A 14,797-nucleotide genomic window follows, 5' to 3' on the forward strand; every position below is an offset into this window, starting at 1 on the left:
CTAATAACAAATAAGGTGCCCGTGGGCTACCTGTGGCCGATGTGCCACCAAAACTGAAGTCCTTTTCCCTGAACATAAAATTCCGACCGCCGGTCCTTCAGGCTTTTCCGGCCCACGCACGCCCATGTTCTTTGCTGGAAGCAGGTCGCTGAAGTAGTAGAGTAGGTATGTACACTTGACCGCGTACCGCAGAACAACACAATCAAAAAGGCCGTCGGCCACCCGCCTTCATTTAGTGACCTGGGCCGTGAAGAGAGTTCTTCAACAACTCGTACATCTCATTGTCTCCGGGAGAGTAACTGTGGCCCGTCATGTTAAGAGAGCCATGTTGCTGCTGGTATGCTTGGTTGGAGGTGCTGGACCCGCTGCCGTAGTTGGCGGAAGTGGCACCTCTCGTGGCATAGCCTCCAGCGACATTGGCTGGCGTGAAAGAAGTGTTAGATCCCGAGCCAAAGCCATACCAGTTGTGTTGGTCTGGTTGAGCTGATTGCTGCTGCGTCTGGTTTGCGTAAGATCCATACGATTGTGTCTGCTGCGGCTGCGACTGTGACTGCTGCTGTTGAGGCTGCTGATTTGCGTTCCGAGAGGACGATCTTGGCTGAGTGCTGTTCGCTGCTGAACTTCGCATGTTAAACGACTGCAGGGAGGACGACTGCTGCTGGTTCGTCGATGGCTGTTGAGCATATGTGTTTGCCGCGGCCGTGGTGTTGGTATTGTTGTATGATTGCGTGTTGCGAGATTGTGACTGGCTGTTGTACAACTGTCCGGACCGCGCGTTGCCGCTGGATGTATGCTCAGTGGTGCCGGTCCTGTCGTAGTCATACGAAGGGTAAGTAGATGTTGTTGCAGATGTATTCTGTGCCGCATAAGGCTGGTAGGCGAGTCTTGTGGTGTCCAACTCTGTCGAGTTATTGCTCTGGCTGGAGTGCTTCGTATTGTAATTGTTGTAATTGCTCAAGGATTGGGCATCATTGTAAGTTGCTGAGTCCATCGTCGCTGAAGCCGATGGTTGGACGGTATGATGGGACGGTGTTGCACGGGGTTCATTGACGGGAGTACGAGTGGAGGCTCTCTGTCCAGCTCGACTCTTAGTTCGGGCTGCTTGTACAGGGGCCTGGAATGGCGAGACCTGGGCCGGGGTGACTGTTTGCACTACTTGAGCTGCTTGCTGAGTCGGGGAAGGACGGTGTTGCCGTTGTTGCTGTGCAGCGACATGAGCCACAGCCTGTTGCGTGTTGCGATAGGATGTTTCCTGGGGAGCGACCGTGGTCGCAGCCGGCATCTGGGTCGAACTTCGCGGCCTGTGTTGCTTAGTCGTCATGGTAGGCGAAACTGTGTTCGCTGTCCGGGGAGGAGAAATGCTTTGCCAGTTTTGTACGTAACTGGGAAGAGGAACAGGGCTTTCGGCCGTGGGCTGATGCGGCTGTCCTGGTCCGGATGGCAAACTGCGCCGTGAAGAGGTCCTCGTCGCTCTCGGGCTCTTAGCCGAGGGTTGGGAGTAATTGAGACTCGACATTGTGTCATTGCTGGCGGTTGTATAACTGTTCGCATCTGTACTCGGTTGAGTGTACGTTGCCGTACCGGTAAGAGACGGTTGCGAAAAGCTCGTGGAGACTGCCTGCTGCTCTGCGTAAGTTGCGGTGGCAGAAGGCTCGGGGTATGATGAGACACCGTGTGACATGTTCATATCGTTGGAAGCGGAATGAGTATAGGTCATTTCGTTTGGCCCATCATTGAAGTAGTCCTGACTGGGAGCCTGCGCAGCAGGAGTGAGCATGTTGGCAACTGGCATGTTTGAAGTGTAGTCGATCGTCTCAATGTCGTCCGGTTCTTGTTCTTCAACTTCGATCTCAGGCTCCGCCGGTTCGGTCTCGGCTTCAACCTCGGCCTCGGCGTCGTCATCGTCCTCCTCGTCCTCCACTACATCTGCAGGCCTTTCTTCCTTTTTCTTTGGTGGCATTTTATTAATCAGGGGATATTGGCATTCCACACCCTGCTCTTCACAAGAGGCGCACTCAGGCTTGGCGCGATCGCACTGGAACACATTAGTCTCTCTTACTAGACAGCTCAACGAAACAGATTCACGTACCTTGGCCTTTGCTCTTCTGCAAGCAATGCATCCACCCCTCGAAATCAGCTTCATCGGCGTGCCTGGGGGTGCCGGAATCAACTCCACTTCTTCCGCGTCTCCAGCGGCCTTCGACTTTCGAGGCCGCTTCTTCTTCTTGCCTGAGGCTGGAGATTCCAATGTGGCAGTCGTGACAGCGGCCTGTTGTGCTGTTTCCTGCTGAGGCGTGGGTGACGCGCTGGTCGAGGACGCAGCGGCATCGTTGGGATGAACGATGCGGAGTCGCTCAGCACCATACTTGACCAGCATGGCAAGTGACTCTTTCTGAAGATCCGGAGATTGGTTGGCAAAGATACTGAACTGTTCCGTAGAAAGACTCTCGGGATCTAAGCCGCTGTCGCTAAGGAGTCTGATGGCGACCTCGCGGCGCCTAGCCGCTTCGCCGGGGGGCACATTCAGCACCGCATGTGAATGCACTCCACTTTGAACAGCGGCATCCGCCTTGGTCGGAACAGTGGTTGTTGCCTCGCCGTTGGTAGTGTCTCCAGCTGCTTGTGCGTCCTTTGCGGCTTCAGATTTCCTCTTCCTCTTCTTCGGTTGAACAGGCGTCCCATCTGGATTCAACGCCTCGCTCTTCCTCTTTCTCTTTGGCTTTGGCTCAACAGGCGTCCCGTCCGGATTCAATGCCTCGCTCTTTCGCTTTCGCGGCGTTTTCGCCTTCTTGGACTTTTCTCCCGCGGGAGTGAGAGGTGCTGGAGGTGCTGCCGGAGGAAGGGGTTTGAAGTGCTCGATCATCTCGCCCAAAGTCTTATGCAGAGGCGTGTGTTCGTACTTGACGTTGATGGTTCGGGTATTCTTTGAAAACGCAACGGTAAGCGTCCCGCGACAGTCGAAAGCTGGTCGGGCTATGTAGCTGTTAGCAGATAGAACATGCGCGCTCGAAGACGCAAAACCCTACCCTGCATTTCCGGCTCAAGCTCCTTCTGACTATACTCTCCTATGATAGTCTTATTTGGCGTCTTCTGATGTTGCCGGTTCCAAGTCACGAGAGAGTCTTTGCAGTTGTAGGTGAAGGACCACCCGTACTGGCCGCGCGAAACCTCTCTGACGACCCATGTGCTCTCATCCACCACAGAAAGAAGCCCAACAATATGCTTCGCCACGGCTCTCTGCATCACGGGGTTGTCGTGGGGCTGGCTGATGATGGTGTCGTAGGCGCGTATAATCTTGACGGTTTGACCTTCGACGACCTGAGTTCGGAGGCCGCTCAGCGCTGAGTCGATATTTTCCTGCGCATCGCTGTCGCCATCGCGAATGGCGAATTCGAGGGTAGAGGGCACCTCGAGTGTGACGGAAAGATGTTCGCATCGTGTGGGTGTCTTCTTTCGATCGAGTTCGCGACGGAGTTGGGCGGGGATGTCATCGGGATGCGCAATTGACGGCTTATTCCTCGACGCGCTTCCGTATGAGGGCGCGAGGCCCAGCAAGGCCTCAGCCATGGTCGACTGCGGCTTCTGTCTTTGATCTCTATGGATCGACGCGGCAAGGCCGCAAAGTCGCGTTTTCGCAGTGGGCGATTGTTGGGTTGTGACGGAACAACGTTGGAGAGAGCCGAGTGACGCTTTGGTTGGAGTCGTTGGCTGGTATAGAGGCTGGGGGCGCGAAAGCGCGGTTCCGCGTCCTTCAGAAGAGTGGCGGGGGGTTTCCCAGAGTGGAGAATGGGATGGGGTGCACGTAGCACCTCCAGCACTACTACTCGGACTTGGCTGCTGACCAATTAGCATTGGCGAAGCTTAAGGCACGCTTCCCGTAAACATACCTTTTCGTCGTCAGTCTCCATTTGGTGAGTAGCTCCGATAGCAGTTGCCAACAACGGAGTATCTCCTGATACCGCCGCCATTTTTATGATGCTGCGGCCAAGGGCGAGTGAAGTGGCTCGTGGAACCCTCTTCTCGTTTTTCTTGCTAGAGCTATTGGAAGAGCAAAAATTGACAGACGACGGAAAGGTGACCGTGGAAGAAAGGTTGGGGTGCTTGACAATATGGAGGCGCGAAAGCCTCACGTTGGTGGTGCGAGACGAATAGTGTAAATGGCAGGTCGCCAAGTGGGGGAAAAGTAGGTAAGTAGGCAGAAAGCCTGGCACTCGCAAGTCGAAGTTGAAGTCATTCAGCAAAGTTCCCTGTGGATAAGGGAGCCTGAATGATCGTGTAGCCTCATCAGCGAGGCTTCGACAATCCAGTAATTATTCATATCCCACTCCTTCCTCGAGGCACTTACCACTGAGGCAATAAGCACCTGACCTTCTAGACAAGAAGCGATTCGACGCACACACACCTCCCTCAGAAGAAACATCGGCCTGGATGCATCGTTCGTCTCTGTTACCTGGATCTTGCCGCCTCATTATCAACTCAACAACGTGCGATCATGAGTCTTGTCAAGGATATGTGTATGGCAGATTTGGCCATGAGTGTATTCATACCAGTTATCTCAATCATGCTACGTAATTTCACTAGCAAGGCAGGCGGAAGCAGACGAGTGGGATTATAAAATTCTCATTTGTGACTACATAAAAATGGGCCAATACCGAGTAGGCATTGAGTTATTAGAGAGAGCTCATACTCCCAAGGGTATCAATGGTATACAAGTGACAGGTAAAGCACGAGCTTTAGTAGTAAATCTTCTCGTCCCAGATGGGAGGTCTGGCGCCCTCAGAATCCCAAACAAGCTTGTTCTTCTCATCCAACGTGCAGCCCTCATCGGTGATAGGGATAATCTTGCTAGTCTGAGCAATCTCGTACTTGGAAACACCGGCGGCGTCCTCAGGAATCCAGAGAAGAGGAGGCAGGCTTGAGACTGAAGGTGGGTAGTAGGCGTTATCCTGAATGTTGCCAGGGTACATCTCGTCAATCTGTGTGGGGTCGTGGGGAACAAGGGTGCGAAGGTGAAGATAGTCGGCAAAGATCCACGGCTTGAGGAAGCGGGTAACAATGTTACCGCCCTTCTCAACAACATTCTCGTCACCTCCAGGGGCGAACTTCTTGATGTTGGGGATCTTCTTCATGAAGCCGCTCGAATCGCCGTTCTGTTCCTCAGAAACGCCTCTGCCGGAATCCTTGCGGTCGATGCCCTCAATGTCGGCACTCAGCGACTCTTCCTCGACCTGCAGGGATCTGGGAAGAGTGTACAAGAGAGGGTCCAAGACACTGTTTAGAGTGAGGTGGAAGAGGATGGAGAAGATGAGGAAGACGATCATGAGGACAAGGGGTCCAAAAGCCTTCGACACGGAAAACAGACCCACAAGGCAGATCTCTGCCAGGTAGACACCAGCAAAGAGCTGCTTGAGGGCGCGGGGGTACAAGAGACCCTTGGTGTCAATCTTGGTGTCCGTGACGAACAGAATGTTGTAACGGTAAGAAAGATAGAACAAGCCAATGCCAATGGTGGAGAAGAACAGCATCAGAGGAGCGATAAGAGCGTAGGTGATGCCTGGTTAAAGTTAGCAAGGAAACTAGGATTGAGATGGAAGTGCAGGAACTTACTGATGACAGCAATGGTAGTGTAAACAGGGAGGACGCTTCCCCACGAGATAGCAGCAAGAGTGGACCACTTGTTGTACAAAGCTCTGGGCGTATTGGTGAGGAACTTCAAAATGGCCACGAAGATGGCAAATGCAACCACCTGGGTCAAAACACCGGTGGCGAGGGTAACACCCTGGAGGATGAAGTAGCTGACGTAGAAGCTGGAGGATTTGGGAATTGCCGTGGACAGGGTGCTGAAGATGGAGCCCGGGTTGTTTGAAATTGCCTGAATGGTCGCTACAGCAGACGAGGAGACAGTCGTAATAAGAAAGACCTGAATGAGCTGGAACCAGTAGTACGCGTTCTGGGTGAAAAGCTCGACGCGGGAGTTGGAAGGCTCGCCAGAAAGCTTGGCGCAAAGACGCATGATAATCGGCACCAAGGACATGAGCACAGCCAGAGCCACACTGGGGAGAAGGCCAGAAACGACGCCCATGATGACGTCGGGGATCTTGTCGAGCCACGTAAGGAAGGAAACCTTCTTGAGATACGAGACTTGGGAGATAATTCCGACCACTGTGACGGGAATAGCCCAGAAAACGATAAGTGCGCTGATGAAGGCGATAACGGCATAGCGACGGATAACGCGCTGCCACCAAGATACTCTGAGAGACTTCCAGATGACCTCAGTAGGCTGGATCCCAATGTACTTGGGTGTCATCTGAAGAGCTTGGTGATGAGTGGTAACCTGGTAAGCAGCCTGGGCGTCGGATTGGGTGTAGAACTCTGCGAACACAGCCGGTACTTTCTTGGCCTTTCCAGCACGGTAGTCGGCTTGAGCGGCATCGACGGCGGGAATAAGGCGCTGGAGCTCGGAACGGCACCATTCAATGGTATCAACCTTCTTTCCAATGAGGCCCAGGAGACCAAGGCGGTGGGTAGGGCGCTTCTTCTGGGGGATCCAACGAGCAGCGGCATCGGAAGCGCCAGCCTCGGTGTCTTGAGCCGAGGGAGTTTTCTCAGGAGCACCACCCTTCTTGGCAGCCTTGAGACGAGCGGCATTTGCCAACTTGATGAGCTTCACCTGGGCCTTTTCGAGCTTCATGGCGACCTTGTCACGCTCCTCAACGAGATCGTCCAACTTCTCGGTGTCACCAGTGATCCAAACTCTCTTGATCGAGTCGCTGAAGAGTTTCTTGAACTTGGCTTCATCAAGGTACTCGTCGGGGACTGATACGAAAAGGACAGTGCGAGACGAGATTCGCTTAGAATAGGTGGGCGAAAGCAGGAAAGCCTGACGCAAGTTGATGTAGAAGATGCACTCGCGCATGATCATGTACATGACGAAGCCATAGAATAGCCAGCCAATGAGAGCATGTGCGTACAGGCGGTTGAGTCCAGAGGAGGATGCGACGTCGATGTTGCTGTAGGTCAAGATGTCGAGCTGCTTGGCGGTGCCTCCGCCGGTAGCATTAACGGGGAAGAGGACCGGCCATGTCATAACAAGGCCGACCAGGCAGATGGTGGCACAGATGCGGAGGAATCGAAGGAAGAGATAGGAATCGAGAGACTGGTGCTTGAGGGCGTAGACATCAGGTATCTTCCAAAAGTGACTAAACCAGTTGAACAAGCCACTGGGCAGACTTGGTGATCGCTCGCTGTGAGGCAGTCAGGATTTGAGACTCATCAAGACACAAGAATTCCCACGCACCTCTCACGCAAACTGCCAAGATAAGTTCTCGGGGCATAAAATCGCCTTTGGCTGCGGCGAAGGATCAAGAAGATGACGAGGTAGACGCCGGCAATGGGAGCGCAGACGGCTAGAGTACTGACGAGGCCGGAAATGGAGCTGCCCGAGGTATCGTCGAGAGCCTCGCCGCGGTTGGACTGGCCGCCTTCGGCATCGCCAAGACCCGACATGATGGCGTCTAGGCGAGTTGAGACGCCTGGTGGTCGTTTCGGTTGTTGGTGTTTGTGTGTGTGCTGGGACAAAGTTGAGTCGAGAGAGAAGACGCGAGGTCAAATACGGTGGGGGTCCCTGGGGCCAAGTCGGGTATTAAACAGGGAAGGGTATCGAGGGTCGTGTGCGGTCGTGGAGAGACTCAGACAGGCGAAGGGCCGTGGACACTGGAGTCTGAACCTGAGCAGTGGGTGGGAAGAGAAAAGAAGGTCAAGGGACAGGGGGTTAAAAAAGAAGCAGTGGAAGGGGGGAAGGGTGGGGGATGATATGTGTGGTGCGCGTTGTTGAAAAACCGGGAGTTGGGAAATGAGACGATGGGTTCGTAGCTTGTCAGGATGCTGGGATGGGCCAGGCCGAGCGTCGATCAGTTACACAAGCGACGAGGTGCCCAGAGCTCTGAGGTAACTGATTGCGCGCTGGTGAGGTGAGGTAGTGCGGTGCGCTTGCGGGCGATGGTTTGCTATGGTCTGGCCTTCTGGTGGTGCGGTGTGCTACTGCTTTGGATACTTGGTGCAAAGCTGCAAAGGGGGTACGTCGAAGCGCAAGAGAAGAGCAGAGCAGAAGAAGCAAATAGTGACGTGACCGTAAAGTGATGGTAGCTTGGGGGAAATTGGGCGCGTCTCCCAATGTCTCAGTCCCGTTGTGCTGAAAGGAGGTGACGCCACAAGACAGCACTAGGGGCAGTGTTAGTCTATCTTTTCGTGCCCCCTTCTATTGCCTATGATTGCTGCTGTTGCTGTCACGACTGTTGCGCCAGCTCAAGTCGAGTCTAGTGTAGCTAGAAGGATGGAGATGGGGGAGTAGAGCATGGAGGGTTTCTGGGGATGAGAGAAGGAATTGTCGATCGAGCCGAGGGAGCTTACCTTCGATGAAGCGATGAAGGGCTGCAGGCAGGAAAGAGGTTGGTCACGACGCAATAACAAGCAGATCTTGGTGGAGAATGATGGGCAGACCGACAGATGGATGGAGTCGTTGGATAAAGTCTGTGGCAGGAAGTGATGCACGAGTCGTAATGCCTCTTCACTATCGAATGTCTGCAGTCCGATGTCTCTATCTGGACAATGCGATCCGAAAGCTTGAGATGAATCATAATACCCTTGATCCGATGAGGGGTCGTCATCGTCCCTTATTCTTATTTTCAAAGGGTCCTCTCTCTTCTCAAACAAGCCCTCCCACTGACCAGGAAGGAGGCACACAGAGACGAAGCATGAGAGGGAGGCCACCGATAGATTCAAATTGAGAATCCCAGTTCGGCGTGGCCTAGAACGGGTTGTCACCCATTCCACACTGGTATGCCGCTGGTGCACGACACACACCAGCTGAAGACAGCTACATTGGGCCCTCCTCTTGGACCACCGTCAGCAGTGAAGGCCGACTGGGTACTGCTTGTTCATGCAATCGAGTAAAGCCTCACCTCACATGCAAAGATTGCTCCCTCACAGTGCCGGGACAGATCGTGTTGGTGGCGCGGGCAAGGGGAAACGAGGCGCGGAGGTGGTGTGTTCCAGGTTGAGCTGTCGGCAGAGCCACCGTCTCAATGGACGCTGGACGCGCCGCAGGGTTTGGAGTAGCTAGCAAAATGCCAGCCAATGCCAACTATGACGCAGACACGCAGCGCCAATCCAACTCGAACAAGCCCGTGCAACTTGCAAGTGCATTGTCTTCTCTGAGTGCACACCAGGACTGCAGGTAAGGTAGGGAGAAGTACTGCACTACTGCGTAAGCGTGGTAAGAAACATACACAGTAGAAGTCCCTTCGTCCAGACAGGGGCTAGCTCAATGTGAATGTGCCATCTTGGAGGCAGGAAGAGGTCAAGCCAAACCTGCAAACCTGCACCTTCCCAACTTCTGGCCCCACTTCTATCTCAAAGTTGGGCATGGAAAGTTGGATCCCCTGGCAGCTTCCTGGTGTCGATGCGCCTGCCATCCTGGGAACGGAAACGCACCTACCACCAGGTGGGTTCCTCTACAGCCTATCGACAATTCCTGGCCACTCGAGGTGAAGTGGGTCGGCTGAACACTGCATGCGACGCTTCTTGATTGGCCGACGTCTTTCTAACTGGAAACCATCTCTCACGATTCAACGATGCCGTTGCCGGTTTGTGGGCACTGCCAAATCTTTTTTGCTTACTTTTTGATTAAATCTTTTTTTTTTTTCTTCTCAAGCTAGGTACGGAGTACCGTATTCTTCAACTTCTGTACCCAACTCGAGGGTCTAGATTGCCATCCAGTAGCAAAAGTCTGCAAAGTATGAATACCTACGGAGTACACAGTTGTGGTTTTGGCTCCCTCCCGTCTGCACCTTCCCTCGGTGACCTCCAGAGGCTCAGACACCATCAAGGCCCGTTCGTTCTGACGCACCCAAACATTCGTCGCTTGTCTTGGGATGCGTTCATCTCTTTGACTTCAAACGGTCTGGTATGGTCTTCACTCTAATCCTTACAAGTCGCATTTCCTCCTTCTTCCTCTCTACCGCTACCGACCTGTCCTGATTCACGCGGCTCACTACCCGGAAACACCGTGGTCCACCAGCCCTGCCGTCCGCCGGCAGCGTCGCAGCCAGCAAATGAAACCCCCGGCAGACACCCAAAGTGCGCTGGTACGGTAGACTGCAAGAGGCACTCCGCCAAAACACTTTTTTCATGTGTTAAAGTAGAAATCGTATTTTACGGTTACCCCACTACCTAGGATAGGGTCTAGACTAGTATAGTAACTTATAAATAGGGGTTATAGAGATTTATAGCTTAAGAAATACTTTAATTTCGTAATATATTAAACCGTATAGCGGTATATAAAATTGCGCAATATCGTACCCTAATATAAAAGTTTTTTTTCTTTTTATAACTTTATTATAAAAATAATTACTACTTTTTACCCTCTTATAAATAAAAATTACTCTTTACTTAAGTTATTAAACTAATAGCTCGCTTATAAATATTATAATATAGATCTATAATAACTTCTAGTTTTTATATAAAACGTTACCGAACTAATTAACCTTACGATACCTTTTTATAAAACTATTCCGAAATAACCGATTAATAATAATACTTATATAAGCTCTACCCTTTTTATATAATAAGAACGTATAAACGTATAAGCCTCGATATTAATAAAATCTCTTTTTATAGGCTTAAAGGAGCGGGAACGAAGTATTTAGTAAATAAAAAAGGAACTAAAGTAATTATTAATAATTAATATTTTTATTATATTATATAAAGTATCCTTTTTTAAGAACGAACTTAACGGTTTCTAAATAACGACTTATATTAACGTCTAAGTTATTAAGAAGTTTATTAGGAAAGTTTAGTTTAATCGCTTTTTAACGTTTACTTTATATTAAGATATAATACGATTTATTATTTTATATTTTATAATAAACTAGCAAATTTTTTTCATAGAGTAGATAGTATTTCTAATTAATATAAAGAATCCTTACGATATTTTAGAGTACTATAAAGTAGCGTATGAAGCTATAAGTTTAGAGAAATTCCTTTTTAAAGCTACGATCTTATATAAAAAAGACAATTACTAACTTTCTATTATTTTTTAAACTAAAATTAAGTTATTAGTTATTAAACCTTAGTTAATAAAAAAGGGAAAAGGTTATATAAAGCTAATTATAACTAAAACTTTAAGTAAAACGACGTATAAAAATGTTCCGAAAACACGGCTTTTAATAAGTATTAGTATTAAACTAACAATAAAAATTAAAGAGGAATTGTTAGTTAAGTAAGAAAAAAAAATCGTTAAGAAGGAGGTAAAGGCTAAGAAAAAGGTTAAAAAAGATAAAAACAATAGGAAAAACGAGATTATAGTAGTTTAATAAGAAAATAAAGTTTATAATAGTAAATAACCTAATATATTATAAAGATAGAAACGAGTATTCTTATTAGTAAATAGTTTAGAGTAAACTATAATTATATTTATAATTCCTCTTCGTCCTTAGTATTGCTCGTAATTATAAAGCTATTTAATACTCTAAGATTAATTCTAGAGTTTTTTAATCTCTACTTAACTTATATAATACCGCCCTATAGTTTACTAAGTAAAGTAACTTCTAATTAGAGCTTATTACGTATATACTATTTTAAATAAATACGAAGATATTAATACGCTTTAAAATAAGGATAATTAGCCTTATTAAACTTCGTACTTTTAGCTAATATAGTTAGGGAGCCCTTAATAATTAAGGTATAAATTTATAAAGTAGCTTAAGGAAGATATGCGTCTAGATTATTACTATTCTAAATAACGTTTAATAGTTATTAAACTTAGTCTTAGTTAATCGGTTATATAAAGTCTTATACGGTTCGTAACGTAGGTTAATAGTATAGTTACTATAGCTAACTAAAAATAACATAAGGGCGACCTTTTTAATAATGAATTTAATAAGAGTTCTAAATTTATATAAAGTTAATAAAATTAGAACGAATTAGTAGTATATACGTAAATAAAAGTATAATCTAGTTAGAGAGTATATTTATATAGAATAGCCCTTAGAACTTAAGTAGTTAGAAGTATTCTTATAAACGTAAGTATACTTATATATATTAAGATATATATTATTTACTTATTAATATACTAATTTACTTTAATAAAAACGATTCTACTAACTCTTAATCTTAACGTTATAAATACTTTTACTAAAGATTTAGTAATTACGGAATATAATTAGACTTTTTGCTATTAAATAGTATTATAAAAGGTAGTAATAAACACTAGATATAAGAACGGTTTCTTTCCCTTAGTCTAAACGAACTCGTAATAGCATAAATCCCCGTTATTAAATAATAATAAGATATTATATAAGTATATTCCGGGACGTATAAGTAGAAACCCCTATATAGAACTATATAATAAACTACGAATAAGTATTAATACTAATATAAATCTTAAATCTAAATAGTAAAAGCTTATCGTACGTATTTAAACATTTATAATAAATTTAGGATATAGTTAGTAATAGGACGCTAATAACTTAGCGACCGGTATACGGATCTTATTATAAAAGAACTTTTTAAAAAGTAGAGCCCTTATAAAGAACTCTATAAGCTTTAGTTTTATAATATATTTATACTTATATTATAGCCTCGCTAGTTAAGTACTTATAGCCTAATTTCTTATAATTCTAAAGCTTCTATTTTTATAGAGTAATTAATATAAGTAATAATAAATTATAAAAACGAACGGAACGTTAATAAAACGACGCTTAGCTATTAATAAAGAGCTATTAATATTAACGAGCTATAGTTATCTAGAGTTAATTACTTAACCCTATTCTATTTAAGAAAACGAGCTTATTATAAAGCGAGTCCTACCTAAATACTAACGTTTATAAAAAAGCTAAATAAAGAAAATAATCGGGGTAGATTATCCTTACGGGCTAGTTACCTCGTTAATACCCCGAAGACCTTATTCGTTATAAACGGGGCGTTTATTAGTAACCGATTACTAAATATACGAGGTTAAAGTACGTATAAAAGCGCGGGTAGTACTAGGATAGCTAGTTTAATAAACCCTATAGGCTTAATAATAACCTACTTTTATAAAACGATAAAAATAATAGTTAAAGATTAAAACTAAAAACGGCGTTAATATGAGGAGCTCGTTTAATAGCTTACTAAGCGGCTAGTAACGCGTCTAAGTTAATAAGAATATAAAAAGCCTCCTTTTTATAACTATAAACTAATTAGAAAAGAGTTTATAAGTACTTAGGTAGTAGACTAGATTATTATTATAGAAGTAGGTAATAAGCTTCGCACAAAAAGCACTATAAAATAGTATATTAAATAGGCCCTATTTAAAATATCCTTATTATCATAAACGTAATAGTATAATTACGAGAAGAGCCTCTAGGATCCCCTCTCTTAGGGTAACTTCTTAGCGTTTATTTATTAATAATACGTAGACCCCGAGACTTAAAAATAGGAATATTATAAAGAGCTAAGGACGAAGAGGCTAAAAGAGGGCTAGACCCCTACTTAGTTCCTCGCTAAGTAATTAGTAATTTATTATAACTTAAGTATAGAAAATATAAAGAATTCGAAAGTAAAAGTATATTAGTTCTTTTTTAGATTACTATTTTAGTTATAGGACGATCTAATTTATTATAAAGTCTTAATTAAGAGAGCATACGATATAGCTTACGAAGCTAATAAACTATAGTTATTAAATCGGTAAAAGGATAGCGACTAGTTATAAAAGGACGGTAAAAAGAGGCTATATCTATTATTAAAATAACTGCGTTAAATATCCCCCTTTTATAAAAAAAAGAGTAAGGAGAGCTCTAAGGGGCCAGGCTCTAAGGACTTATTAAGAGTAATATTATAAAAGCTATATAATAAGAGTACTCGCACCGAGCTATTATAAAAGCATCGTAATAATAATATTAAGTACTTTATATATAATAAAATAAGCTATATATTTAGTAAGTACTAAAAAAATAAGTCGGGAGGTAGGGGTAATAATAAGCCGACGTACCCCTAATTAAAACTAACGTTAGTAACCGTTTAATAGGTTACTACCGAGCTAAGAGTTATAAAAGTTAACTTATTAAAAAACGAGTAAGTATAAGTAATATACCTAATACGCTTATACTAAGTATTAAGAGGGTACCGATAAGAATAACTATAAAGGGTAGGGTAATAGTTCTACGAGGTATTATTAAAAAGCTAGTAAAAGTTAATATAGATATATACTCCGAGATAGATATTATTAGTACTAGGCTCGTAACCTACTTAGGGTTAACCCCGGCTACTACTATAGCTCCCTCGTTAAGGGATTTCTAGGGTAAAGCTATAAGCTAGGGAAAAGCTTACTAATTAACGCTCTTTTTTATTAACTACTATAGATAGCTAAGGAAGATTTAGTAACTATTTACCGCAGTTAATAAGGATAAAAAAATAATAAACCTCTTATTATCGTAACTATTAATAAACTAGGAGGGTATTTATATTAATATAGTAACGAATATATAGTCGTACGAGCCTATTTCGGTTACTAAACTAAAGGTAATAACTCGTAATATTATTAAGAATTATAAGAGGGCGTATATATTATATATTGCTACTATAAGAAGTATTACGGGGGTAACGGAGACTAAACTACGAGGGGGTTTATTACTAAAACTTTAATTAGAAGTAAAAACGTTTAACGAGTAATTAGTAAAAGGACCGTAGTTATATAGCGGAGTAGAATACTTTATTAACTTAGTTCTAGGTACTAAACTACTATATAGTCCTATTTATT

At 45.1% G+C, this 14,797-nt stretch overlaps 5 protein-coding genes across 5 annotated transcripts; 2 read left to right on the forward strand and 3 right to left on the reverse strand.

The window, feature by feature from the left end:
• Nucleotides 1-232: 232 nt before the first annotated feature.
• On the reverse strand, nt 233-3,968 carry CLUP02_17635 (uncharacterized protein; the record flags this gene model as incomplete). Its single annotated transcript, XM_049296543.1, has 4 exons — nt 233-2,035; nt 2,090-2,973; nt 3,027-3,720; nt 3,888-3,968. The coding sequence occupies 4 exons, from the start codon at nt 3,966-3,968 to the stop codon at nt 233-235; spliced, it is 3,462 nt and encodes a 1,153-aa protein (XP_049137767.1).
• Nucleotides 3,969-4,733: 765 nt separating this feature from the next.
• On the reverse strand, nt 4,734-7,506 carry CLUP02_17636 (uncharacterized protein; the record flags this gene model as incomplete). The annotated part of the gene is made up of 3 exons (XM_049296544.1): nt 4,734-5,554; nt 5,608-7,244; nt 7,298-7,506. 3 exons carry the CDS (start codon nt 7,504-7,506, stop codon nt 4,734-4,736), a joined length of 2,667 nt encoding a protein of 888 aa, XP_049137768.1.
• Nucleotides 7,507-7,876: 370 nt separating this feature from the next.
• Nucleotides 7,877-8,586, reverse strand: CLUP02_17637 (uncharacterized protein; the record flags this gene model as incomplete). The annotated part of the gene is made up of 2 exons (XM_049296545.1): nt 7,877-8,221; nt 8,410-8,586. Coding segments are annotated over 2 exons (522 nt in total), but the record flags the coding sequence as incomplete, so codon positions are not given.
• A 497-nt stretch (nt 8,587-9,083) lies between these two features.
• Nucleotides 9,084-9,549, forward strand: CLUP02_17638 (uncharacterized protein; the record flags this gene model as incomplete). The annotated part of the gene is made up of 2 exons (XM_049296546.1): nt 9,084-9,235; nt 9,348-9,549. 2 exons carry the CDS (start codon nt 9,084-9,086, stop codon nt 9,547-9,549), a joined length of 354 nt encoding a protein of 117 aa, XP_049137770.1.
• Nucleotides 9,550-9,796: 247 nt separating this feature from the next.
• On the forward strand, nt 9,797-10,154 carry CLUP02_17639 (uncharacterized protein; the record flags this gene model as incomplete). Its single annotated transcript, XM_049296547.1, has 2 exons — nt 9,797-9,964; nt 9,993-10,154. The coding sequence occupies 2 exons, from the start codon at nt 9,797-9,799 to the stop codon at nt 10,152-10,154; spliced, it is 330 nt and encodes a 109-aa protein (XP_049137771.1).
• Between the last annotated feature and the right edge of the window lie 4,643 nt (nt 10,155-14,797).

This window comes from Colletotrichum lupini, chromosome 10, assembly GCF_023278565.1.
Source record: "Colletotrichum lupini chromosome 10, complete sequence".
NCBI classification, from domain to species: domain Eukaryota; kingdom Fungi; phylum Ascomycota; class Sordariomycetes; order Glomerellales; family Glomerellaceae; genus Colletotrichum; species Colletotrichum lupini.